This window comes from Chaetodon auriga, chromosome 9 (assembly GCF_051107435.1).
Source record: "Chaetodon auriga isolate fChaAug3 chromosome 9, fChaAug3.hap1, whole genome shotgun sequence".
Lineage (NCBI taxonomy): Eukaryota > Metazoa > Chordata > Actinopteri > Chaetodontiformes > Chaetodontidae > Chaetodon > Chaetodon auriga.
In genome coordinates, this window is record NC_135082.1 from 8,657,158 (window position 1) to 8,682,318 (window position 25,161).

At 43.3% G+C, this 25,161-nt stretch overlaps 2 protein-coding genes across 2 annotated transcripts; one reads left to right on the forward strand and one right to left on the reverse strand.

The window, feature by feature from the left end:
• Positions 1 to 126: 126 nt before the first annotated feature.
• mtmr7a (myotubularin related protein 7a) lies at positions 127 to 9,362 on the reverse strand. Its single transcript, XM_076738704.1, has 14 exons — positions 9,140 to 9,362; positions 8,702 to 8,824; positions 8,300 to 8,462; positions 7,880 to 8,037; positions 7,660 to 7,788; positions 6,207 to 6,341; positions 5,822 to 5,954; positions 4,251 to 4,360; positions 3,579 to 3,704; positions 3,171 to 3,220; positions 2,894 to 3,094; positions 2,554 to 2,688; positions 2,314 to 2,440; positions 127 to 2,211 (listed from the first exon to the last, which is right to left on the reverse strand). The coding sequence occupies exons 1-14, from the start codon at positions 9,161 to 9,163 to the stop codon at positions 1,867 to 1,869; spliced, it is 1,959 nt and encodes a 652-aa protein (XP_076594819.1). The 5' UTR covers positions 9,164 to 9,362; the 3' UTR covers positions 127 to 1,866.
• A 4,256-nt stretch (positions 9,363 to 13,618) lies between these two features.
• On the forward strand, positions 13,619 to 24,199 carry slc7a2 (solute carrier family 7 member 2). The gene is made up of 12 exons (XM_076738703.1): positions 13,619 to 13,965; positions 15,328 to 15,705; positions 15,790 to 15,945; positions 16,918 to 17,083; positions 17,286 to 17,422; positions 17,508 to 17,730; positions 18,699 to 18,838; positions 20,393 to 20,495; positions 21,355 to 21,566; positions 21,646 to 21,812; positions 21,916 to 22,024; positions 22,351 to 24,199. Exons 2-12 carry the CDS (start codon positions 15,336 to 15,338, stop codon positions 22,536 to 22,538), a joined length of 1,971 nt encoding a protein of 656 aa, XP_076594818.1. The 5' UTR covers positions 13,619 to 13,965; positions 15,328 to 15,335; the 3' UTR covers positions 22,539 to 24,199.
• The last annotated feature ends 962 nt before the right edge of the window (positions 24,200 to 25,161 follow it).

Below are 25,161 nucleotides of genomic sequence, written 5' to 3' on the forward strand. Positions count from 1 at the left end.
CTCAAACCCTGGGTGAATAAAAGCAGCCCTATCTGCATACCAGCTCTTGGGATATGTGTGAAAACTTTTTTTTGACCCTTCAAAATAAGGCCAGCAAGCACACAACCACAAATTATTAAAACAATATAACTGACAATAATGTATTTATTTATTTCAAAACAAAACTGACAGGAGTTACACAACTTTGCATTTAAATTCCTCTGACAAATTTGGCTCTTATTCCACCTGAACAAATAAACACAGCAATATAAAGCTATTTCTTTCATACAAGAACATAATTCATGATGACCAGTTCAGACCACCTGACAAATAAAAACAACATGCATTACAGCAAGATTACAGTAGTCAAAAAAAAGAGTCATCATACAAAAATATCTTAACATGCTTTGCTCAATAATCTCTGCATTGTTCAGTTGCTGTGTTGGAGTGCACCTAAATGTGTTCTACACTATTGAAGTCAGCAGATTTAACACATATTTTACAGTAAATATGGCACAAATACTTAAGAAGTCAGTCGCTAATCTGCTGGCCAGAGCAGCAGTAGGTTTGTGTTCACATGCTCTGGTCTGCTGCTGTCATGTCATTTACTCTGTGCACCGTTTCTATAAGTGGCCAGTCGATTTCCTTTGGTAAGAATTTTCAACAAAGAATCTGGTGTTGAAATATTGTGGACAAATGTGTAAAATTTCCTTGTGACAGCTTATTTTTTACATCTACTAGTGGAAATATCACATGCTATGGTGCATCCAGTTGAAATACCCAGGTGAGGACCACAACTAACCACTGGTTAGTAGAACAATGACCCCGTAAAGCCAGCTGAGGTCGCCGTGGTGTCCTGAGTGAGTTTAGTTCAGTCGTGTCCTTAAGGGTTGAAACACCGCTGCATTGCTCTTTGAACTATGCTCCTTCAGGCCAGACTGAAAGCTGGAGTCCAGACCGTGAGCTGCAGGGACCATAAGGTGCGACAGCATTTAAATCAGGTGTTACACAAAATTACCAAAACACGTTGTGGAAAAAGACTTCGGGAGCTACATCGGTGCAAACACCGCTACAAACATCAGTCATTCTGAATGCCAATTAGCAGCATGTGCTGACTATATGTCTATATTCTGCATACATTTGTCATATCTGTTGATGAGTCAGCAGTTTTTTTAATCTCTGCAGTTTGTCCGTTTTCTGATCTAATTCTAATTTCTCCATTCAATTATTTTGCTGTCTTTAAGATCAATGCACCAAAAATGATGGTTTTTGTCTCTGTGGAGGTCTCTCTATTGTTTCATTATGCTTTGAGAACTAAATATCAATATTAAAGTGCTACTGACTACTTCACACCCTTTTCCATTAGGTGTACCGTACATTATAAAGCCAATGCCTGATGAATAATTAAAGTATGTGGAAGACCAGAGCAAAAAGTGAGCGTACAGACGGACATGAATCATCATTCATTGATGAGCTGACCCTCTGTGCACATGTGCATTCAATTGTTCAGAATAATTAACTTTTTTTTTGTTGATGTTACAGCTCAGTAGAATCATGGTTAAAATGTCTCCGACATGTGACCCAGAAAGCAGCTCCCCATGTTTTAACCCTCTGTGCAACAATCAGCTTTGCTATTACTTTTAGAATCTTAATTTCTTTCAGCCCCCGTAAGAAGAAAAATGTGGTCAGCTACAGTAAACAGCTATTAACTAGTATGTACGTATGTGGCAACGGGGAGAGTCCACCACACCACATGCAAAAAAAAAAAGTGTCAAGTGTGTAACCCACATAAGACTTTTCACTGGAGTTAGCCACCAGCGGGTTACTTGGTGACTGTGAAGGTTTGTTCAGTGGCCCCGTGGATCTTCCACCAAATGCTACATAAGCTCAGGCAGCTGAGTAGGCAGCCTCATCGGAGTCTGGATCCCTGGTGCTGTCCTCGCTGAGGGGCGAACGGCAGCTCAGGTCTGCGATGCCCGACTCCTGGTCACTGCCGTTGGACAGGCTGGTTTCAGACGACTGGTTCAAGTCCTTGGACATGAGGATCAGGCTACTGTCGGGCGTTTTGGGCTGACAGGGGCTGCTGGTGATGAAGCCCCCGGTGTAGTCCTGAGGGGTGTTGGCCAGGCCGAGGTCATTACCGCGAGCCCACGCTGTGGGGCTCTTATCAAAGATGGCTGCTTTCTGGTTAACACCCCTCCACCCCTGCTCCTGCTCCAGTTGAGCAATTTTCTATTGATAACGTAAGGCAACAGTCATTTTCTATCAGGAAAAACAACGCAGTAGATTTTCTTTTCTCACGAGAAATGACAGACAGTATGACTTCTGTTCTACCTGTTTGTGTGAAGCCAGCTGCTCCTCCAGCTGCTGTGTCTCCTCTTGGATGGTGCTCAGATAATCCTCCACAGACTGTCGAGGATGCATCCCTCGGTCAAAACGGTTGTACAGCCCTCTCCAAAACCTACACAAAGGAAGACATACATAGATACATACATACGTACATACATACATACATGTGAATGCACAAGCTTTAAATACAAGTTGTGTGTGCTGTTACTGATTGTGACAACACACTTAAAGCAGTAGGGGGCGGTAGATGGCCGGAGGAGCCCCTGTGTCTGGCTGTGGTCTGGTCGGTACAGAGGGTTGATGTAGTCTGCCTGGTTAGTCCACAGATAACTCCACAGAGAGTGAGTCCTCTCACGCAATCTGTACGAATGAAGGAGACAAAGACAGGGACAGACAAGATAAAAACATGATTGATGGGCTTCTTATAACAGACACATGTCTTTGTTTTGTCTTGTTTCTAGCACGGAGATGTCTCTTTTTGTATGGCTGCATCGGTGTCTCTGACCAGATGTCTCTGCTGTGAAAAGGCAAAGAAACTGATGGAGGCTGCAGGCGTAAATCTCACCCCAGCTCCATTCTCTCCCGCTCATTGTTGCCAATGAAGTTGCCATACTGGCAGGAGTAGATGTGGCTGTGAATGGTGATGAGGAACCTCTCGTTGAACTCAAAGGCACAGGGGAACTGCTCCATGAGCTGCCACACGCACTCCAGAAACTGATCGATGATGGGCGATACCTCTTTAGGGTCTCCCACCTGGTGGTTGCATCTGCAGAAGAGGTGAGGACAGTTAGAGCCAAACGCAACATTTAATTAATAGATACTGTGATGTTTTAGAGTCAAACCTGTGAGAGAACTTGTGTCCAAAGGAGACCCAGTCTTTCTCTATGAGAACCTGAGGGCAGAAAAAACGAGCTAAAAACATTTCAGTGTGTCGAGATTAGAGGTTCAGACATAGCGTACAGTTAAACCCTGCAGAATGACTGAACCTCTTCACCCTCTGTGTGGGGTCACTTTCCTCTGACTTTAGGGGCAATTCCCAATTCCCTATTATATTTATTTTCCACGGTGGCTCTTGCTGGATTCCAAGTTAGCCTGCACAAATCCTTCTGGTCAAAGAAACAAGCCTCAAGAGCCCAGTAAGGACTACTACTAGTCAGAGTGTAACTGGATCTATGAATATGATACAGAGTGTACCAGTGGGGTATGTGACAGAAAACTGTAACTTAAACAGGAAAAGGTTCAGTATCTACCATGAGTCCTCTGAGGGTCCTGTAGTAAGGATCCAGCAGCACACAGGCCACTGAACACACCTGGGCAGTGCGGTCCCACCCGTCTGAACAGTGAACCAGGACACTGACACCCTCCTCTGCAACAGCCTGCACACACACACACACACACACACACACACACACACACACACAGTTTGTGCAGTGCCACAGCTGTGCTGCATATATTTGCTAAATGTAATAAATCTGGGTTTTCTGCTGGTTAAACATTAAAATTCTAAAAATAAGGATACAACGCTAGCAAGCAGACATGGATGTAAACACTGCATGATGTAATACAGACATAAAAAAAAATTAGTGAAAAAAAAAAAAAAACGCCTTCAACATGTTATTTAGCCACTCAAGGATACACACAGTGTGTTTTGGTGAGAAACATTGAATGCAAACAGAAGTTTGCTCCAAAGGGCACCTTTAAGTCCTCAGGTACCCCACCTCACTTTAGACCTGCTGATGTATCAGACTGCATCAGGTTTTGCAAGGTTTAGCTCATAATCAGTGTACAGACAGACAATATCTGTATCACACACACAGGATACAGCACACACACACACTGACACACACACACACACACACACACCTAAGCTAATATTGAGTGCAGTGGTGAGGCAGACAGCAGGGATTAACTGCCAGACTGACCTTAGCGATGAAGATGCCTGCATCCAAAACTGCTTTGATGTGTTTCAGCCAGCCTGAGTTCTCCAGGCCTTCCAGGAAGTCGGACATGGAGGGGGAACGCAGCTCACACACTGTAAGCACAACACAGCTGTCTCACCGGCAGGAAGCATGGAACATACCTGATGGCTGGACGTTATTAAACCCCACATTCACTTTCACCACAAACATCCAGGACAATGTCGGGAATCTGTATGGCATGAGAAGATATGGGTAACACTGGATTTTGTTTTTCAAAATGGGCTTCCTTCAGCGTCTCATGTGATGCTTCATGTGGAGACCTGTCAACGTTTCAGTGCGGCTGGCAGCGTGGCTCCAGGGATGGCACTGTCGGTCTGTCCAACGCTTTGGTCCAGACTGAAATAGCTCCACAAAACTAAAAGCATTCCCATCAGCCTCAGCTGTACTATATCTGCCAACACACTACACTAAGATGGTGAACATGTTGGCATGCTGGAGTTAGCATTCAGCTAAAAACAAACACTGTGTGTGAGTATAACGTCACAGAGCAGCTAGCATGGCTTACTGCTGTGCATTCTAAAATATGAATGTCTGACACACTAACACATGCAAACGCTTCGATGCAGATCCATTTCCGTCCCATGGGGCTTCCTGCGTTCCGTTTGTTTATCTTGTAAAACTGAATCCAAAATGTATTTTTCCATCTTCAGGGCTCAGCATCAATATTTGCAAGTTCACTGGAGGGGCAGAGTGACACAAGCCCGTTTCTCCACAGCAGGCAGGAAAATTTTACGACATTAATATTCACAATTCAAACACACTGTTGGATGAGTGTAATTAAACGTTTGCTCGCTCCTCACTCAGTAAAAAAGTGTTGACAGAGCACCAGCGTGCTGACCTGTAAGAGCACGCTGTGGCCACTGATAGAAGAGCAAGCAGGCGAATGGGTTCAGTCAACCTTTTGTAACACTGTGTCGAGCGGACTCCCATTTATAAGAAATATCTGAGCTAATGCTGCCTTAAGTAAGTTTGCATCAGGTAGAATGAGTCAGGCAGAGCTCTGACAGGAAGGCGCTGTCTCCAGCATTTCAAGACTTCCTTTGTGCTGCCAGGGGGCAAAGAGTTATCACAACTAAGAACAGCTATAACTTTTCAGACTTGAAATCACATCATTCTCACGCCCTCGGTCCCTCTTTGGGGGATAAGGTCCCGGATCGTCCACCCCGGGAAACCAAAATAGCTCAGAAATAAAATCCAGATGGATTCAAAGTCTTCCTAGGAGCACCCCTGCACAATACCCAGAAATTATCCTGTGGGCTCATTTGAGGCCTGATTGCAGCACAGCCTGGTCTGCATGAGTGCATATTAAAGCCACAGGGGTAGCATGGGGTCCCGCTCGGCTTTAGTAACGTGAAGAAGCAGCGAACAGACAATGCCAGAAAATATACATTTCATTGCCCAAACAGTGATGTGGGGAAACATTTTGTGACAGTGATGAATGCATGCTGCTTGTGCAGCAATTAACTCATAAAAAATATCTGTGATAAATCATTTCAGGAAGACATGATAATTACCTTCAAGCATTTTTTGCTGGCTGTTTCTCATGACGTGGATGTTCTCAATGCCGATGAACTGGAATTTGATGTTGGAGTAGTTGTCTTCGTTTTCGTAGCCTTTTCCGGCAGCTCGGTTTGCGATGGCATTCAGCTAGAAGGACGTTTGCTTAGTAGTCAGAAAGTAATTCAAGAGCAAATAACTAAAAACGCATGGTTTTACGCAAACGTTCCTTACATAATATTGATCAGGGTTCAACAAGCACATGGCCAGGATGTTTTTAAGGCTGTGAGCACATCCAGCTGGCAAAATGCAGGATGGAAAATAAAGCCCACCTGAACATACAGGAGAGTACTGCAACACTTGTATTTTCGCTGGCCATTCCTTAGGCACAAGGGGGCTCACCTTAGGCCTTGTGTCCACCACATACATGAAGTCGCTGCGGGGATTGGACCTCAAGATGGCCTCCAGCATCTGTTCATCCTCCAGGCAGCGGGCGCTGAAACCTGACAGGGGCTGGCTGCTACGGCAGATGGCAGCCTGGGAGGAGGCAAGAGGCACTCAGGCTTCATATAGGGACCTTTTCTTGTCCTGACAGTTGATTTTAAGGGAGTTACTACTTTGGATGACATTTAGAGTCCAAAACAAAAAGACAAATATGTGAGAATCAGGGTTCGTGCAAATTCACAGTCCTTTTTTTCTTTCCTTGCGTGTTCAATTAAAATTAATTAACCACACAATTTCTCATATGTTCTTTTATAGCAACAAGGGAAAGGGCCAGAGACCATTGTGCGATTCTCCCCTCTGGCTCATGAACCAGAGCGGAGCCCCTTTGTATGATCTGAGCTCCACACACTGGACCCTCAACCCTGGGAAGCTGACCTCGCACGCATAAAGCACTCCCAACTGTCCACTCAAGGATTAATAGAACGGATTATGGATGTTCAGGCTTGCTCCTGATGCAGATATAGAAAGTGGCTATAATTCATGATTTGATTTAATGACAGAATGGACATCTCCTCAGGGGACCTTTTTTTGAACTTGACAAAGCATCTGTTCATGGCTAAGAATCTCATGTGTATGGCATGAACTCTCTTTCCACTTGGTGTGTTGCCTGAGTCTTGTACATACATTATTAGAAGAAAGCCCTGAAGCAATGTGGTCGGTACGTCAGTTTCAGCTGACCGCAGTCAGAGTCAACTGTACCAGAACAAATAGAGAATTTGCTGCTACTTTGTTGCCATTAAAGCATCATCAGTTTCACTTTTTTAGTCTGTGTCAATATGATGTACACTTTGTTCTTCTTCAAAACCTAAAAGTTAAAATCTGGTTTCAAATCAACTATATTTTTGAATTTTTGCTGCTTAAATGCAAAAAGTGGCCAGAAAACATCTGCATGCAGCATCAATAACTCAACAGCAGTCATTTACTGTTGACTTTGGGGGTTTGCGACTTTGAAAAGTCACTTTCAGTCTCACATTTGCTGTAAAACAGGAAAATGTTTGGCTGCTTGAAGAGGGAGGACGGTCCTGAGGGTGAGCGACCAGCTTTAACGAGTCATTCTGGCACCAAAAACAGGCCATTAAAGCAAGCAAAAAAAAAGATGAAATATCATCATAACTTTTCACATCTTAATATATGACCTTGGTTTTCCTGCCAGTATTTTTGAGCGATGAAGCTTTCTATCAAGCTTCCTACCATCCTGTGTAGAGTCTCACAGATTGAGCCTGTCAGTGTTCCTACAATCCCTCTTCATCACAGAGTCTGAGAAACATCACTGTTCATGCCCCTAGAATGAATAGGAGTCGACACAGGAACACATGAAAACCACAAGAGAAAATACATGCAGCCAACTCACATGGTTTTCTTTGGAGTAGTACGACAGAGTGGGAAATCTGCCCCGGCTTCTGAACTTGGAGCTCCCCACTATGACCGGAGGTGTGGCGGACTCGGGGACAAACAGGTCAGCGGGGTAAGTGTCACTCACCTTTGAAAATAACATAACAGAGGTCTAAGCCACTGCCATGTCCATATTAGGATGAAACAGTACAACTGGTCATAGATGTCGGCTCGCTGACCTTGTAGTGTCGGTTGACAGGGGAGACTTTCCACAGGGAGTTTGGAAGTCCCATTCTGCTGTAATCAGCCTTGAGGTCCAAGAAGTCCCATTCCTGCCGTCTCTCCTCCTCGTCAATGTTAGGCTTATAGGAGAAGCAATACAGCTCCTCGTAACTCTCTGCAAGGCACAACACTGGCTCACCAACAAAGGCTGATGTGCAAAACCTCAAATTTGCAAGAGTTAGACAGACCAAAGTGTTGCAAGAGCAGAGGGAAGGAAAACTATAGAAGGAGCAATACTGGATTTTGAGGTTGGCACTGACACAAACAATTAGGAGAAAACACAGAAATTGTTGCTGTACAAAAAGCTTCTGGTCTGGCCACATCTGAGCAATGACATCACCAAACTGATGCTTCGTGGCCTCAATTAGACCGTTTACCTGGCTGGGACAGACGCTGTAGGGACAGGTGAACATCATGGCACTCCCGCTCTCGAGATATGACAAAATGAAGAACCTGGAAGTTCTTGCAGTGAATGATTAGAGGACACCCTGAGGCCGTGGCAGATTGTTTCTCCACACTGCACACCAAACTGTGAAGCACCTGGTACGATAGATTAGAGACAAATACACACCGTTTATTGCATGTTTTCCACTGAAAACACACTGCACAGCATGATGCACGGCTGCACGTGTGTGTTGTCTCCAGCACATGAGCCACATTGTGCATTTGAGGCCTTCTGACAACATCTCACCAGGAAACCTTCCAATACATTTCCTGATTTTTACTGTTTGTCCAAACTGGTTGACTTGTCGTCCTTCAGTGCAGTGAGTGTTGCCTACCCATGTTTCATTGCGCACTCCAGCCTCGTTCTCCACAAAAATGGTGTGTGTGGCTGTCAGGTAAAGGGTGCCCACCCTTCTTCTTCTGGGGGAGACTCTGTCAAGCAGCCTGACATTCTCCACCTGGAGGAGGAAGAAGAAGAAGATCAAACGTCCTCATCCTCAGCTCCTCATACAGCAGCTGTAGCACAGCTGTACTCGTATGTTACTGACAAACACACCTTGTCTGACAGATGTGGCTGATAGCAGCAGGACTCTGGCTGCCTACGTGGCCGACACGGCACACGCCCTTTAATGAAGCCTGAATGTTTGTCTAGGCTAATGATTTGAATTAAAACTCCGCAGTCCTCGCCAGCGGACATGACTGGTGTATTGAAATGTCACTGCGGGCTCAGTGCGGAAATTGTGGCTAATCACTGCAATGAGATCCGCGGTTACCTTTGGCAGTCGGATGTGCTCCATCAGCAGCTGATAGACGAGCCGCAGCTTCCTGCGATCACTCAGCCTGTCACAATACACCTACCAACAGTATAACATGTGAACGGCAGGGTACAATAGGCAGGAGGTTAGCTTAAACGTTTAAATTCCTCAGTCGCGCGCAGGTAAACCCGGCCATAACATTGCTGTTGCTGTCTTCATCCGAGCAGCGCCGCCGGGTCCTAACGCCCACCAGGTTAAAAGTTAGCATTAGCAAAGTTAGCAGAAATGTTAGCATTGAGGCTGCTGCCAACCACAGCTACTTAAGTATTCACAAAAAGTTAGTAAATTCAAGACATTCACTTACCTCCAGATATTTAAGAGGGAAATGGCAAATAACATTGGTTAATAAAATGGTTTATTGATAAATAAGATTAAAAATGAGCTAGGCTAATGATGGTGAGAGAAGCTTTGTTCAGAAAAATGTGTTAACACAGTGGAATGTAGCTTTAGTGACATTTAGTATAAAGGCTCATTCCAGCTGTCACATTAAGACACAGTTTACACCTGGTGTCAGGTGCCAGGTGTGTCCAATGAGCTGCCTGGTATGAACAGACCCTGAGCTGTCACTCTGGTTCCTGCTTCTTTAACATGTAAATAGAAACCTAATTTGTGACCTTTTTGTTTCTAAAATAATAATAATAATAATAATAATAATAATAATAATAATAATAATAATAATAATAATAATAATAATGATGATGATAATAATAATAATAATAATAATATTTTATAAACAGAGTTTGTGTGCACCAGTCTGGATTCAGCAGGGGAAAAGAAGAGAGACTAGAAGCACAGAAGAGCCCACTCAGCTGCACAGGTGTTGTCAGGTATTCAGACTGCTTCGACTGGCTGAGGTTCATGCTGGGTGACACCTTTGATCAGATTAGATTAGGTTCAATTTTATTGTCATTGTTTGCTGGGAATGAGGTCATCAAAATGTTGGAATGAAAGAATAACAACAGCGGAAATCCTACATTAAAAGCAACAATAAAGATTAAAAACAAACATGACTGACCAAGACAAAATTAAAGCTGCTCGTCAGCTCCGTCATTTCCACTGCAGTGAAAACTTTGTTTCAGGAGGCATTTCAGTTACAATGACATTTTACTGCTAACAATCAGTAACTGAAACAAAAAACATTGAAAGAGTTGCTGGTTTCTTGAAAAGCTTCCTCTTCTCATAGCTCACTCTACAGAACCATTTGTAAGCTGTCAGCAGGACACAGTCTGAGACAGACAACTTTTTGCATTTGTGCTGTAAGCCCAGATGCTTAGGAATGTCTCACAAAGCCCTCCAGCGGACAGTTTAAAATGTTATTTGAAAACCAAATTTGTAGGATACAGTATTGCACATTCTGGCACTGAGCGTAAAACAGCTAGAGTTTGCATCAGTGATGCGCTGTTAAACAGAGTGTGAAGGTATTTTGAGACTATCTCCAGTGCAAACAGGTGGATCCCATAAAACCTAAACTGCATGTATACACATTTTATCCGTATGCCTACTCTCAACTGTTTTAGTTTGTCAAGTTTTTCTGATCTTTTCATTGTTTCAACAAGTACTGAATGTATCTTTATATTCAGCAGTATATCCAGTGAGCAGAGGAGCCATCTGTTGCAGGTCGGTTGACAGAAAAAATCCAGAAAACAATATAAGTAGTTAGTTAAACTAAGCAGAAGTGATTGACTTACTGACGCCTGGCAGCCCTGCTGCACGCCTTCTCCTACTGCGCTTCAGTCATCCATGGGGAACCAAAAAGAGCTTGATTGTCCAATGATTATAAAATCTAATTCAGTTCTGATAATGTCACACGAATCAGATAACGCACCACTGTTTCGATGAGCAATCACATTATGTACATATACTCATTAAGACAATCCAGCCTAGAGGACTGAACTGACATTTGTTCATGTTTGGTATCTGTTTTATCTCCAGTACATACAAGTGATTTGTCTAGGAGTAGTTCAGGAGTAATTGCCTCACATAAAAGGCCAAAAAAAAAGATATGATGTGGACATGACATGACAGTGCAGAGGGATGCTTTGAAACCAAATATTTATTTAGGGTTGTAAACCTGTATAATCCCTCATGCATGTCGGCCATTTTTACTTTAAAACACATTTTAGCCCACTCAGCGTGGAATTCATTTTTGGAGGTCAGTGTATCCCAAGGGACTTGGAGTAAATGCAGCTTGAGGTCACAATTAAACCACAGGCCAAAAACATTCTTGAACATCACAGATCACATTTCAAGGATTCTGTTACGATTGCCAAATGTGTTAAAACAAAAGATTGATGACAGTCAATGTACTGTATTCTGCTCTGAGACTGTACTTTATCCCTCATCCAGGCACTGGCCAGAGTAGTTTCCTAAACCATGAGAAGTCATTGTATTACATTTAGATGTGACCTAGACAGAGACAGGAAATCACTTTTTGCAGAGCAGGGAGAGTCTTCAATGAAGATGAATGCATCCATACATAATACTTCACCCTCCTACCTAATAAAAAGAGTATTAAGTCAAACTAAGAACGGGTAAAGTCTTCAGGCTTCAGTCCCCAGACTGTTCTTAACATGTAATATCAAGAGGCTTTGTGCCATTACATTAAATTCTAACCTAAACCGTGGAGAATGCTGGCCTCCAAAACAAATTTCTAACCTATTTTTACACTTTGACTTTACATTTTTCCTTTGAGCTACACTGAAATAGATGAAGCTGATAAAGCTGATTCAGACCTATATATTCAATCAGGCAGTGTCTTATAATGGAATAATTGTGTTTATTTAGCCTTTATTATCTTAAGAGTTCACAAAAGGGATTGGATGTCCTTGCTGGCCATTTTCCCCAAGTTATTTGTGGCCCTGTCTTTTATTCAACTTTGGTACATCCACATAAACCAGTTATACAGTATTTTTGTCTTCCTGGCCTGAAGATGGCTGTTTTTGGTCTGGAGGTCACTCTCGCTGTCTTGATTCTACTCTGAGCTGTTGTCTGCCTTATCAGTAATTGTTCACTCTAACATTTCCTGGTGACACCAGTGTTAACTGGAGCGAGCAGTCCCGGTGACCGCAAGGCAAACACCACTCAATCTGTTGACCATAGCCACGATTATGAAGCTAGGTCACTCAGCCATTGGAGGGCAAATGCATTCAATTGGCTTTACAGAATTAGTGCATGTCAACAGTGAGACATGATGAGCCGGTGACTCCTTTCCATCCTTTCCATGGTTACAGTGACTACCTGCATGTGCGAAAAACTTTCTGCTCGCTCCAAAAGCAAGTATTAAGATTATTCCAATGATGCAAATCATATGTGTAGTCTTAAATTGAAGAGCTGTAAGTATCTGATTGTTTGATTCACCAGCTTCACGGATCTATTGCATTTGTTCCTCAGGGCACTGCAACACAGTGTACAACACCAGTATTCTCAAAGACAGACGACATTTTAATAAATTCTTCTTTTTTTCCCCCAATTTTATTCTCCTCAGTCATTTGATAGGAGACATACTGTCCTGTCAGTGTGTGTGTGTGTGTGTGTGTGTGTGTGTGTGTGTGTGTGTGTTTAAGACAGCCAGCATTAACAACAACGTCTCCAGCCTGCCCACCACTAAGTAAAGCGTTGGCTTTTCTCATCAGCATGCAAGTCAGATAATCAGACCCTGCAGCCAAGGTTTGGTGGGCGATGGGCCATGATATTTGGGCTGCTTGGCTGGATGGACAAACTGAGAGAAGGCTGGCTGGTCTGGTCTGTGGGTTGGATGGTGTTTCTAGCTGCCAGCTGCCACCTTCCCACTGAGGTCTCAAGCTGGTTTGAGCTGGTCTTGGCACAAATTCCCTCCACTACAAACTCAACCTTAGTTGGAATTCGCAGGCAGTGTTTGATGGAAAAATGTGACTTTTTTTTTCCGCTAAGAGCTCAAACTTGTAACTGAAGTTGCTGTGGAGATGCCAGGCTTCACAGTGAGCTATGCCACTGACTTCGTAATGTACATGGGTTCAATAGCTCAGGGAACATTGAGCAATACCTGTCTTCCATTAGTAGGACTTAACCCCCCAGTATTGCACCCGTCCACCCTTCACTGACCAATCAGCACCCATGCTTTTAGCAGCACTCCTGTGGGCTGCACTGGGTAAACACAAGTGGCTGCCTCAATGTTTGTCAACGCCAGTTGCCTAACCATTTATCAGCAGTCAGTAAGCATCTGGGCAGCTGGAATCTATTTGGTCTCAGTGTGCTTTAGAAATCACTAATTCTACCACCAAGATTCCTCCCTTTCTCTTCCCTATCCTGTTGTGTGATCCCAGAATGAGAGCTTATGGTGCAACATTGTCTCCACAGAGTTTAACTCCCCCAAACCTCAGGCATGGAGGTGAAACCCCCCCTCACCCTAATTCCCTTGGGTTTCCTCCTCCCCTCTTGCCTCCCTGCTCAAGGGATGTCACTCCCATGAATGCAGTGGGACTGGAGGCTGAGTCTAGGGGCAAGGCGAGGGCAGATCCTATGAAGAAACAACACACAGAGGGGAGGTGTAAAAGCATTGCTCTGTACAGTGTACATACCAGCATATGAATTAGTGTCGAGCACAGTGCTGGGGGAGAGTTTCGAGGCAGCAGTTCACGGGAGATCAGTGGATGTTATTTGACGTTTACCTGTGCTTCTTGTGCAGCTGATCTGCTGTGGCTCCCTGCAGAAGCAAGCTGGAAGAAAAGCACAGCTACTTCTAAAAGCTCTTTCGTTCTGGTGTCTGATCTTTGACCCGTCTTATCCACACAGTGTCATTCAGACAGGTAGGTGCATGTCTCTAATGAAACTGAATTGAATTTAGAACAACTAATGCTGGAATGCACTCGTCAAAGTTTTGCTGTAGCTGTGTGTTTTTGTTATAATGTGAATTCTGCAGAGAAATTCAACATGTTCAGTTTCAGACATAACCTGAATGTCAATGTCACTGTGCAATGTAAAACACACAGGACATGTACGGAATAATGATGCATGTTAACGTCTGCGTACAAATTACTGTAATTTGTTTCCAAATCTGAAAATTCACCTGTCAGAATCAGATTTTGATGTCTGTCTTCACTTCTCATTCACTGTATTCTTGGAGACGCTGTGAAGCAGCCAATATTGTCATGTTAATGAGCTGTCACATCCAACACTCATTTCTCTCGGCCTTAAAAAAACCACACTTAAATGGAGATCAATGCATATTTGGACGGTCGTCAGTGTTCATTTACTCAAGATAAGCAAAGTGTCAGTTCAAAGAAGAAGCCTTGACTTCAAAAGCAAGCTGGAAACTATTCACTGGAGAGCAGGCATCGTTGAATCCTCTTTTATCATTCTGCATTCATGCAAATATTTCAGTCAGGAACCCCAGCAATCTTACTAATGAAAAGAGACATTTTTAGAGACAAGACAATGAAACCAAAGAAGACTGCACTTTGTCTTTTTCTGTCCATTTTAAAGTAATTAGTAAATAGAGATGCTGGAATGTCTTCTTTGTATTTTAGCAGTGCATTCATGGTCCCTTTATGAATGCAGCTCTTTGAGTACTTAGTCTGCACCATAACTCCAAACAATAGATCTAATGGGACGCCACTGTATTAACTTTACAAAGCTATAGAACTTGGCAGCGTTCCTACCATGTACGTCATAGTTTATAGGGTTGCTATTCCTAACCACTGTTTAGCCCACGTTTGTTTCAACCTCACCTTATGTAACCAACTTTTCAGCATTCTTTCAAGAGAACAAGCTGCAAGAGCTGCTGACTGTGTGAAGCAGGTGAAGCTAAATCGAACTGTACATACAGACCTGACCTTTGGTTTAACAATTCTTGCACCTTTTATTGAATGGTAAAGTGCAAATATTGATCCTAAGATAAAGAATTGATCGGCTGAGATCTACTGCCTGTTTTTTCTCCCTCTTGCACTGTGACTTGTTGAGATTTTTCTAATGATATTCCCTCTTTATGTGTGTAGAGGTCCTCACGCTGCACGCATACAGAACTGTGCACCTACATTTTTTGATTCAGGTCTCTGATGTTGAAAGGGAAGAAAGCAAAAACAAATACAAACCAAAAAGTTACTTAACAGATAATAAAGTAATGTAAAGAGCTGTATTTTCAGCCATTTCTTCTTTCCCTCTATCAACAGGTGTCGACATGCTGGAGCAAGTTCTGTCATTTGGACGCTCCCTGGTGCGCAGGAAAGTGGTCGACCTGAACAGCCTGGAGGACTCAAAGCTGTGCCGCTGCCTGGGAACTGTCGACCTCATCGCCCTGGGGGTGGGCAGCACTCTGGGTGCTGGGGTCTACGTCCTGGCCGGCGAGGTGGCCAAGGGCGACTCAGGCCCAAGCATTGTCATCTCCTTCCTAATCGCTGCCCTAGCCTCCGTCATGGCCGGACTGTGTTATGCTGAGTTTGGGGCACGCGTCCCCAAGACCGGCTCTGCTTACCTTTATAGCTACGTGACAGTAGGAGAGATCTGGGCCTTCATCACTGGTTGGAACCTCATTCTCTCCTATGTGATTGGTGAGTTAGAGACTGTCTTTGAAGTACATGTCATTTAAAGAAGATACTGACTTTTCCTCCTGTCTGTTTATTGCTTTCTCACAGGTACCTCCTCAGTTGCCAGGGCTTGGAGTGGCACATTTGATGAAATGATAGGAGGACACATAGAGATGTTCTGTAAAACCTACTTCAGCATGAACTCTCCTGGTTTGGCTCAGTACCCTGACTTCTTTGCTGTCTGCCTGATACTGCTGCTTTCTGGTAAGGCAGCAAATAAAGGCTGAAAATCATAGTGTGTTTGCACAGTGGCCATTGAGAACACGGAAATTACGATAGCGCCATTTTGTTTAGTACCACCAACTTTTATGAGCCACAGCTGGCATAATCCAATAAAGAGATGGCAGGACATTGTGTGATAAGTGTTTAATAGGGCAGGGCAGTGAGAGTCCACTGGGAACCCACATTCACCCCTTGCTTTTTAAATATCCCCCATCACCCTGCTGGTTTTCAGCAGCACCCCGCTTCTCTTTCCCACAGTCACACACACTCACAGCTGGGAACAGTACAAGTACACTTTCTTTACGGCCTCAGGCCACTGAAAAGCTCCACCGAAGCAGCGGACAGTTTAGTATTGTCCGTAGCTGTTGGTGACTAGGAGAGTACTCCCAATTCATGACCATCAAATTCAAACTGAACATGTTTTGATTAAATTACACCTTCATGACCTTCAGGCTGAATCTGAAGACTTTATCATGTGTTATATCCATTGGCCTGCCAATGTGCTGATTCCATTAGGTCAGTGTCACCCAGACACAATCCACTAGTGTAAGTTGTTTTTAAGGCCCCAGATGTTTTTAGAACTACTGCAATCCAATACATTGAATAAAAGCGTCTGCCAAATAACTAATTGTAATTGCAATACGTATCCATCAACACAAACAAACAGATCAGCTCCTGCTTTTGTGTAAACTAAAAGGAAAAACAGAGGTTTTTAACTATTTCACCTGTATTGTTTTCTGAAACACTCACACACAGTCCCACTTGCTGAATATGTTGGCATTGGCCTTATGAGCTCATTAGCATTCTGATCTAAGCGTTTAGTAGAGGTGGGCAATACGCACGCGCACCTATGCTTACATGGGTCTGCTCAATTTAGACTCAATTGCAGGACAAACTGTCAACTCAGATTTTGAGTCTCACTGCACTGAGCCCTGTTCATCTTGCTCCTGACAGGACTCCTGTCGTTTGGGGTGAAGGAGTCAGCCTGGGTCAATAAATTCTTCACTTCAATCAACGTGCTCGTACTCTTGTTCGTCATTATCTCCGGCTTTGTCAAAGGAGACACACACAACTGGCAGATAACTGAAGACTCCCTTATAAATGTCACCATAGTTACAAGGTAATTCTTCATTTGTAAACCGTTGCAGTTGTATGTTTTGGTAACCCACAAATGCAAAGCTGTTCCCTAAACACGCAGCGCCATCAGTGTTTCGGGTTGTTTGTGTTCATGCAGCGCTCAAACATGCAGTGCAGCTGTCGACGAACTTTTCTGCACGTCAGATTTTTTGTGTTGTTGTGATACGAGAGTTTCTATGTTTCAGGAACTTGTCAGTGACAGCCAACGTGAGCAGCAGTTACGGAGTTGGAGGATTCATGCCCTACGGCTTCAGCGGAACCTTAGCTGGAGCTGCCACCTGCTTTTATGCTTTTGTTGGATTTGACTGCATTGCAACGACAGGTGAGCCACTGACAGGTTGTTTCTTAGCATGATTTGATGTCGTCAAAGCTCAATGTGAAGACACTTGTGTGTTTGTGTGTGACAGGTGAGGAGGTGAAGAACCCTCAGAGAGCCATACCCATCGGCATCGTGGTGTCACTGACTGTGTGTTTCCTGGCGTACTTTGGCGTGTCAGCTGCGCTCACACTGATGATGCCCTACTACCTGCTGGATGAGAAGAGCCCTCTGCCCATGGCCTTTGAATATGTGGGCTGGCACCCTGCTAAATATGTGGTTGCAGCAGGTTCACTGTGTGCCCTCTCTACCAGGTAACTGCTGGCTTTGCTTTTGTAAAGTAAGCTGAGGGCTTAATATCAATATTCATGGTACATGAAGGCATATTCACTGGATTTGAGACAGCTGAATTTATTATTTCAATTTCTGGTTGATGTGCATGCCATAGATGAGTGATATAAAGGTGAATGAGATCTGGTCAAAAATTATGACCACACATCTCTGCCTGTGTCTTGTTATAGGATTGATTCCTGTTGTTTAACAGGGCATAGGGTGGCGGGTGCAGTGCTTAATTCTCTGTGTTCTCAGATACCTGCATGTCTTTGTAATATACAATTTAGAATTAAAATATTTTAAATGAGGTGGGTAAGTGTGCCTCAAAGCAATATACTGCAGTGACAGAATTCTGTCTTTCTTCCCTGAAGGTTTGCTTTATCAGTTCAGCTTCACCTCAGCAAACCCTGGTCAACAACTCATCCCATGATTTGCGTTCATGTGCATATTACCAAAGTGGATTTGAACTAATTTAATTATGTATGAGTTTGTGCCTGAAATGAGTGTCGAGGCTTTGTGGTCTGCCCTTTGGCAGCAATTTCTGCCAGTTTAGTTTTGAAAACCCTTTAACAACCATTTAATGGTTTTATATATCTTTGCACAAAATGTTTACACTCCTGGGCAATACTAACTCTTTAAATCGAGCTCCAAACCAGTTCTCAAACCTGAGAACGACAACTCAAATCTACTTTCACACAGGAATTTGGCTGTTGTAGAATGTGACAGACATGGCCTTGAAGGCAGTCACAATCTAATGCACATCATTCATTTAAAGTGTTGACAATGAATGAAAGAAAATGACGCCATGGGATAAGAGCCAGCAGGAAAGAAAGACACTCACTGACTTTAATCATGCTCTGAAGTGTGTGTGTGTGTGTGTCTGTGAGTGTCTGTGTTTGGGGCTCTTGACTAATGTGTTGGTCTTGCATGTCTCTGCTGTCTCATGCAGTCTGCTGGGCTCCATTTTCCCTATGCCTCGTGTAATCTATGCTATGGCAGAGGATGGGGTGCTTTTCAAAGTCTTAGCCCGAATCAATCCTAAGACGAAGACCCCACTTATTGCCACTATGACCTCCGGTGTAGTAGCAGGTGAGAGCTGGGGAGAGTCCAGTGAGATGATTCCTGCTAATCTTTCTCCACCAATCAACTGTGAAAGACACAGTCAAGGATGCAGATAATCATTTGGTGCTTTTCTTCCTGAAATTGACCCACTCATCACTTTCTGCTTTAAATGATCCAGTTTTAGGAGATTTTCCCTCCATGTGCACATGGTGTTCTTTCATAGTTGTGCAGGTGTCATGTTTTCTTTCCCAGAATGCCCTCAACTTAACCATGAACCATCTTCTCCCTAGCCTGTTGGGCTCCATGTTCCCTCTGCCGCGCATTCTCTTTGCCATGGCACGAGATGGTATTCTGTTCAAATTTATGTCCAAAGTGAGTAAACGCCAGTCGCCTGTTGCTGCCACCTTGGCGGCAGGTACCACCGCGGGTAAGCTCTCGAGACAAGGTCTCACCTGTCATGGGGTTGTATCGTGGACTTGTTTGGGGTTTTTTTGTGGTGGTGGTGACTGCATGTTTGGTGATGGTGTTTCCAAAAGCATGTGAGAAGACATTACACACATCATTGCTGACAAGATCCTGGACATGTTTGAATTTTATAAGAGTTATCTGTGCTCACCACTTCAGTCCATCTGGCTTTCTAAACATAAAAGTATAAAAATAGAGATTTAGCAACCGTAAATTAACTAACTACAAGTGCCGTAGCTTCTTAGACTATATTCTGATGTCTTTAAAAGAATAGTTGAACATTACAGAAAATATGTTTGTTTTATTTTCTTGCTGAGAGTTAGATGAGAACGTCCATAATGCTGTCATTTTGGTTGCCGAGTGTGAAGCTTCAGCCTGGTGTGGCAACCTCATCGTGATGACTCCAGGAGGTCACTGCTCCTTGCCAAGAAATGCTTTGGCACATAACCTCCAGCAAAGCCAGAATGTGTTGTTTATACACATTGGATTAAACAGAGTTGGATAGCGTAGCTCAATGCATAGAATGTAAACAAGGGGACAAGGCTTGCCCGACAATATCTCACTGCGCTCAGGTGTATGACTCAGTCAAATAAAGTGTACTGAGCAACTGGTAGAACTGGTTAGGGGCACTGTCATTTTATGTCTTGATGTAATGTTGTGAGACGAGGCGACATGCCTCTGTTCTGTGTTTGAAGTGTGCTGCTGAGATCAGCTCCACACTGCAGTCTGGTGCTGAGATACGGCAGAGGGAACGCCACAGCATTTCTCACATCAAAGCGCACTTGGTCTGGAGATGATTACAGCTGTCAGCCCGGGGAAATGTTTAGCTCTTTTGTGATTTTCCATTGTGAGAAACATGTCTGCATGACATTTAATTAGCATCTGTTCACGTGTATTTGCTATGTGGTGCATCTGCTGAAAAAAAGTCTTTCCATTTATCCATTTATCCATCCAGAGAACGTTGTTGTATGTGGGTATAAATGAATGTTTTCATGTATTTTGTTAAAATGATTGCTCCAGTAGTCAGTGATGATCCCATTTCTTATACATGCTCTTATAAAAATGAAAGTATTAGTGTTAAGTGTTTTAATTTTTTTCTTTTCTTGCTCACTATAGCCATAATGGCTTTCCTGTTTGACCTCAAAGCGCTGGTTGACATGATGTCCATTGGCACTCTGCTGGCCTACTCTCTGGTCGCTGTGTGTGTACTGATTCTCAGGTGGGTACATTTCTAAATAGTTTATCTAAAAAAAAAAGAGAGAGAGAGAGAGAGATAAAGAAATCTAACTTGTGCAAAATTGTGTTACAGCTTTCCTCATATATTTTTCCAAAAACCACAGGTATAATTTTCCTGTCAGAGTAACATGCCTCATGTTGTTGCATCACACGGGTGATGTAAGAGCACTGAATAGTCTCCATTGTATGAATGTGAAGTGGCTGATTAAGTGACTGAAGGTGTTTACTTAAATTGTCTGTACTTGCTAAACTCTGGCGCTGCTGCACAACTCTGCTCGTTGCACCAAGATGACTCATTGCCACAGATACAGTAAACAAGGACACTGTGTTTGCTGCCTGAATTTATAGTCCTCGGTTGTTTCGTAAAACCAAACATCATAAGCCATTTCACAATCAAAGTGGTTTGTATGAAGGATGTACTGTATATACACAGGCAGGGAGCGGGGCACTTGTTGAGAAGGAAGAGGGGTTGTCTGCTAATCAGAAGGCTGATGGTTTGATCCCTGACCTCTGCAGTCTGCACGTCGAAGTGGGGAGATACTGAACCCCAAATTGATCCCGATGCTGTGCCAGCAGTGTGTGACTGTATGTGAATGCTTATGGCTCTGGATGAGCGGGTGGCAAGATTCATTCATGGTAGTGTCTGCCACCAGTGTATGAATGTGTGTGTGAATGGATGAATGCTGACTTGTGTGTGTTAGTGTATAAGCTGTATAAATGCAGCCCTTTTACCATTTGAAGTACTCAGAGACACTGACAACACTGAACACAGTACAGAAGTGTGGCTTTGAACTGTAGTAACATGCAGACTTATGACCTTTATACTTGTCTCTGTGGTCCAGGTACCAGCCTGATGGGGCCCTAGAACGGCGGGGAGGCACCGGAGAGCGGGACTACCTGTCCTCTGAGGGGGGCGAGTCTGACCTGACAGAGTCAGAGTCCCACCTTAACATGCTGAAAGGTGGCAGCTCCACCTTGCAGGCTGTCCTGCACCCTCCAGTCTCACCCACTGAGCATTCCTCCAGTGTGGTCAACATATCCATTTGCATGCTTGGTAAGCAGGCCAGATTGAGATCATTGTTTTATGCTAGAAGTAAAGATGTGATCATTAAGTGTGCATTTTGAAACTGCAGTGCTGGTAGTGTGCATGATCAGCTATCTCACCACATACCACATCGGGTCCATCCTTGGTATGGAAGTATGGATCCTGGCATTGCTGTTCGTGTGTCTCCTCATCTCCAGCGTCTGCATCTTCATGGTGTGCAGGCAGCCTCAGACTAGCAAGAAGGTCTCCTTCATGGTGCGTGGCTGCTCAATAAGTCCACCATTTGCATGCCAAATCCTGCAATACGGGATGAGACCGAAACAATGCAAATACATTATTGTGCTTGTTGCCATCACAGGTTCCTCTTCTGCCTTTTCTGCCCATTCTGAGCGTATTTGTCAATATTTACCTCATGGTTCAGCTGAGTGGAGATACATGGATACGTTTCTCTGTGTGGATGGCTGTGGGTGAGTGTCTTTCAACCGCAAACAAACAATTGACTCATTGTGAATATTTAAAGGAATAGTTCAACATTTTGGGACATATGTTTATTTGCTTTTTTTGTCTGGAGTCAGATGAGAAGGTCAATACCAGTGTGTATGCCAAGTAAGAAGCTAGAATGGACATGGTTAGCATAGCTTAGCATAAAGGCGTGAAATGGGTGGTAAACAGCTTGCCTGGCTGTGTCCAAAGCTGCTCTGTCTTGTCTGGGAGCAGTGACTTCCTTTACCCTCAAATATGTGATGTCTTAGCCAGTGGGATCACTTCATATCTTGTCCAACACTCCTCTCAGGCTTCCTGATCTACTTTGGCTATGGCATGTGGCACAGTGAGGAGCGCCAGCGCCTACACCAGGGTCCGCTAAACAGCAGCGGCACCCAGGCACAGGACAAACCCAGCAGGGAGAAGCAGGTTGGTATGGGGGCAGTAGAAAAAGACCAGGAGCCTTTCATCTGCCCAGAAAAGACCAGCCAGTGTTAAAGTTTACCAGTTCCTTTACAGACTCTGTGAGGCACCAGATGCATAAATGCACACAGCAGCCCTGCCTTCATGCACCCGTTTCTACATCTCCACCATGTGTGCCTCAGTCACAAGTACATTCTGCCTGCAAAGGCAGCGTCAGTATTCAGCATCAGTGGCTACAGGATGGGGAGCCACTCGGATAGATCCACAACCTCTAGGTCAGTTTAGCGTGTAATGGACAACATTGGAGGCAGAATTGAGAGGACAGGTAACACACTGGAGAGTGATGTTCATTTCCTTTAACACTGAAGCAGTCAAAGCCAAGACTGCAGCAAAGCTTTTCTCCGTCATTTTGAGTTCTTAGTGCATGACACACATGTCGTTTTCTCTGTTAATTTTTACATTTGAAGCAGGTCTGTACAGGCGGGTTTCTGATTGTTAAGTCTTGAGAGTCGGTGTTATCCATTTAATGAATCGATTGTATTAGAGTTTGATACACCCATTACGTACTAGTATGAAAAATAATGTTAGTTTGTGGTAAAAGCACTCACTGTTCTTTGACACAAATGTACGTTGCTGAGAAAAGACATTAACATTAGATTTAAGACGTGTTGTCAATCATAAAGTTGAAATATTTTATTTTTTGCATAATTGTTTTATGTGGATACATGTGAAATTGTGATATCTGTATACAAAGATCATTAAGACGCTGCCACATTTGGACCAATGCACAGTATGTCGAATAGTTTTGTAAATGTGACCTGATTTACTGTATCTGTTAGGGGGATGAAAGTAGGCTTCTGTAGCTACGATGTAACACATCACATCAGTCTTTACTGTAGTTCTTGAGGCGTGTGTAGCTGTTGCGGTGGGTTTGTTCAGCACAGGCTCACTTCTTCACGTCTTTTTTATCTATGAACTGTTACAATCTCAATATGAAGCATTTGAGAACTCCTCTCAAAAGTTTTCTTTTTCCACATGTATGACATGCTGTATTTTCCTGTTTGGTATTTTGTGGTATTTTGATACATAGTTGCAGACTTGCTGGTTTCCACCTAACAAGATGGACAATTATTAATTGTTAAAGTATTGGGCATTTTTTCAAGTTTATTCTCTTGTGTTCAGTGTCTTCAGTGACTGGAGTCTGTGTTGCTTTGGGACCCGTTTGGGACACTTCTTTCCTCTGGGCTCTAAGGGGGCACCCTCTCTTTCTTGTGCTATGAAATGTAAGGCTCAGTGAGCTCTAGTTTACAGTAGAAACTTGTGTTCTGGCTCCTGGTTCACCTGTACTGCCAGTGTTTTACACCCTCTGATGTGGAGAAATCCTACATTTTTCAAGACAACAAAAACAACTTGTCAACAAAAACAATTTCCCCTTGAGGATCAGTAAAGTATTTCTGAATCTGATTCTGATTCTGAGGCTGTAGGAGGTTGGTGATTGGTTATTCAGGTTGATTGGAGGGTGCAGTGCAGTGGTTTAAATGAATGTGGAACAAATTGAGAGGCTAGTCTCTGCAGGAGTAAGATAGGTTTTCTACTATACTGAACCTCTACATTAACAGCGTAGAGTCTTCCAGTGGGGTTACAGGTCAAAGTACATAGATGTAACCATGATGATATGATTCAGTATCACTTGTTACCAACTTCATTGCCAAAAACAATAAATGTATTTTCCAGTAATACAGTGTTTGGTGTTTTCATTTTTTCATCATCATAAATCAGGAATTAATTTTGAATGTTAGACCACAAATCAAAGAGGAATGAGTTCAATTTGGATGTAGACGATGCCACCAAGTGGCCACTTAGAGAGCACTATTTTGTGTGTGAAGTGTGAGACATAGAATTATTTTTTGGAAGAGGTTCTCAGATCTTTTACTCAAGTAAATGTACCAGTACCACAATGGAAACACAATCGACTTAAAATACTCCTGTCTAAGTAAAAGTACAGAACTATTCCTATCTAAGTAGAAGTACATCTGCAGAATATGTCCTGTCTGACAGATATATTATCATACATGACACTGTTAGTTAATGCTGATGCACTGATGTTTAAGCAGTATTTTACTGTTGCTTCTGCTTGAGGTGGAGCTGGTTTTAATTACTTGTATTATCAGACTGTCAGGTAGTGATTCTCAACTTAAAGGTTGAATCCCCTGGAAAAGGTCACAAGACAAATCTGAGGGTGATGATCATGAGATGATTAGAGGAGAAACGTGTCTCATAGACATCTGAAAGTTGGCTGGGGCCCAAACTACACAACTTTTCTGGAAGGGGTCACAAGCCAAAGAAAAAACAACAGCAACAACAACAACAACAGCAGCAGCAGCAACAACAACAACAACAACAACAACAACAACAACAACAACAACAACAACAACAACAACAACAACAACAACAACAAAACAATCTCTAACATTGTGTTGTACTTTTAAAGAAAATCTCCTTCTGAAAAATAACCAATAACTTCAGCTGTCAGATAAATGCAGGTGAGTAAAATGTACATTTCCCTCTAAAGTATAAAGTAAAAGAAAATGGAAATACTCAAATAAAGTACCTCAGAATTGTACTTGTGCACAGTAATGGTTGAGAATTCTTGCAGGCATGGCCTGTTTTACATAGAGTGACATGCACACATATTGAC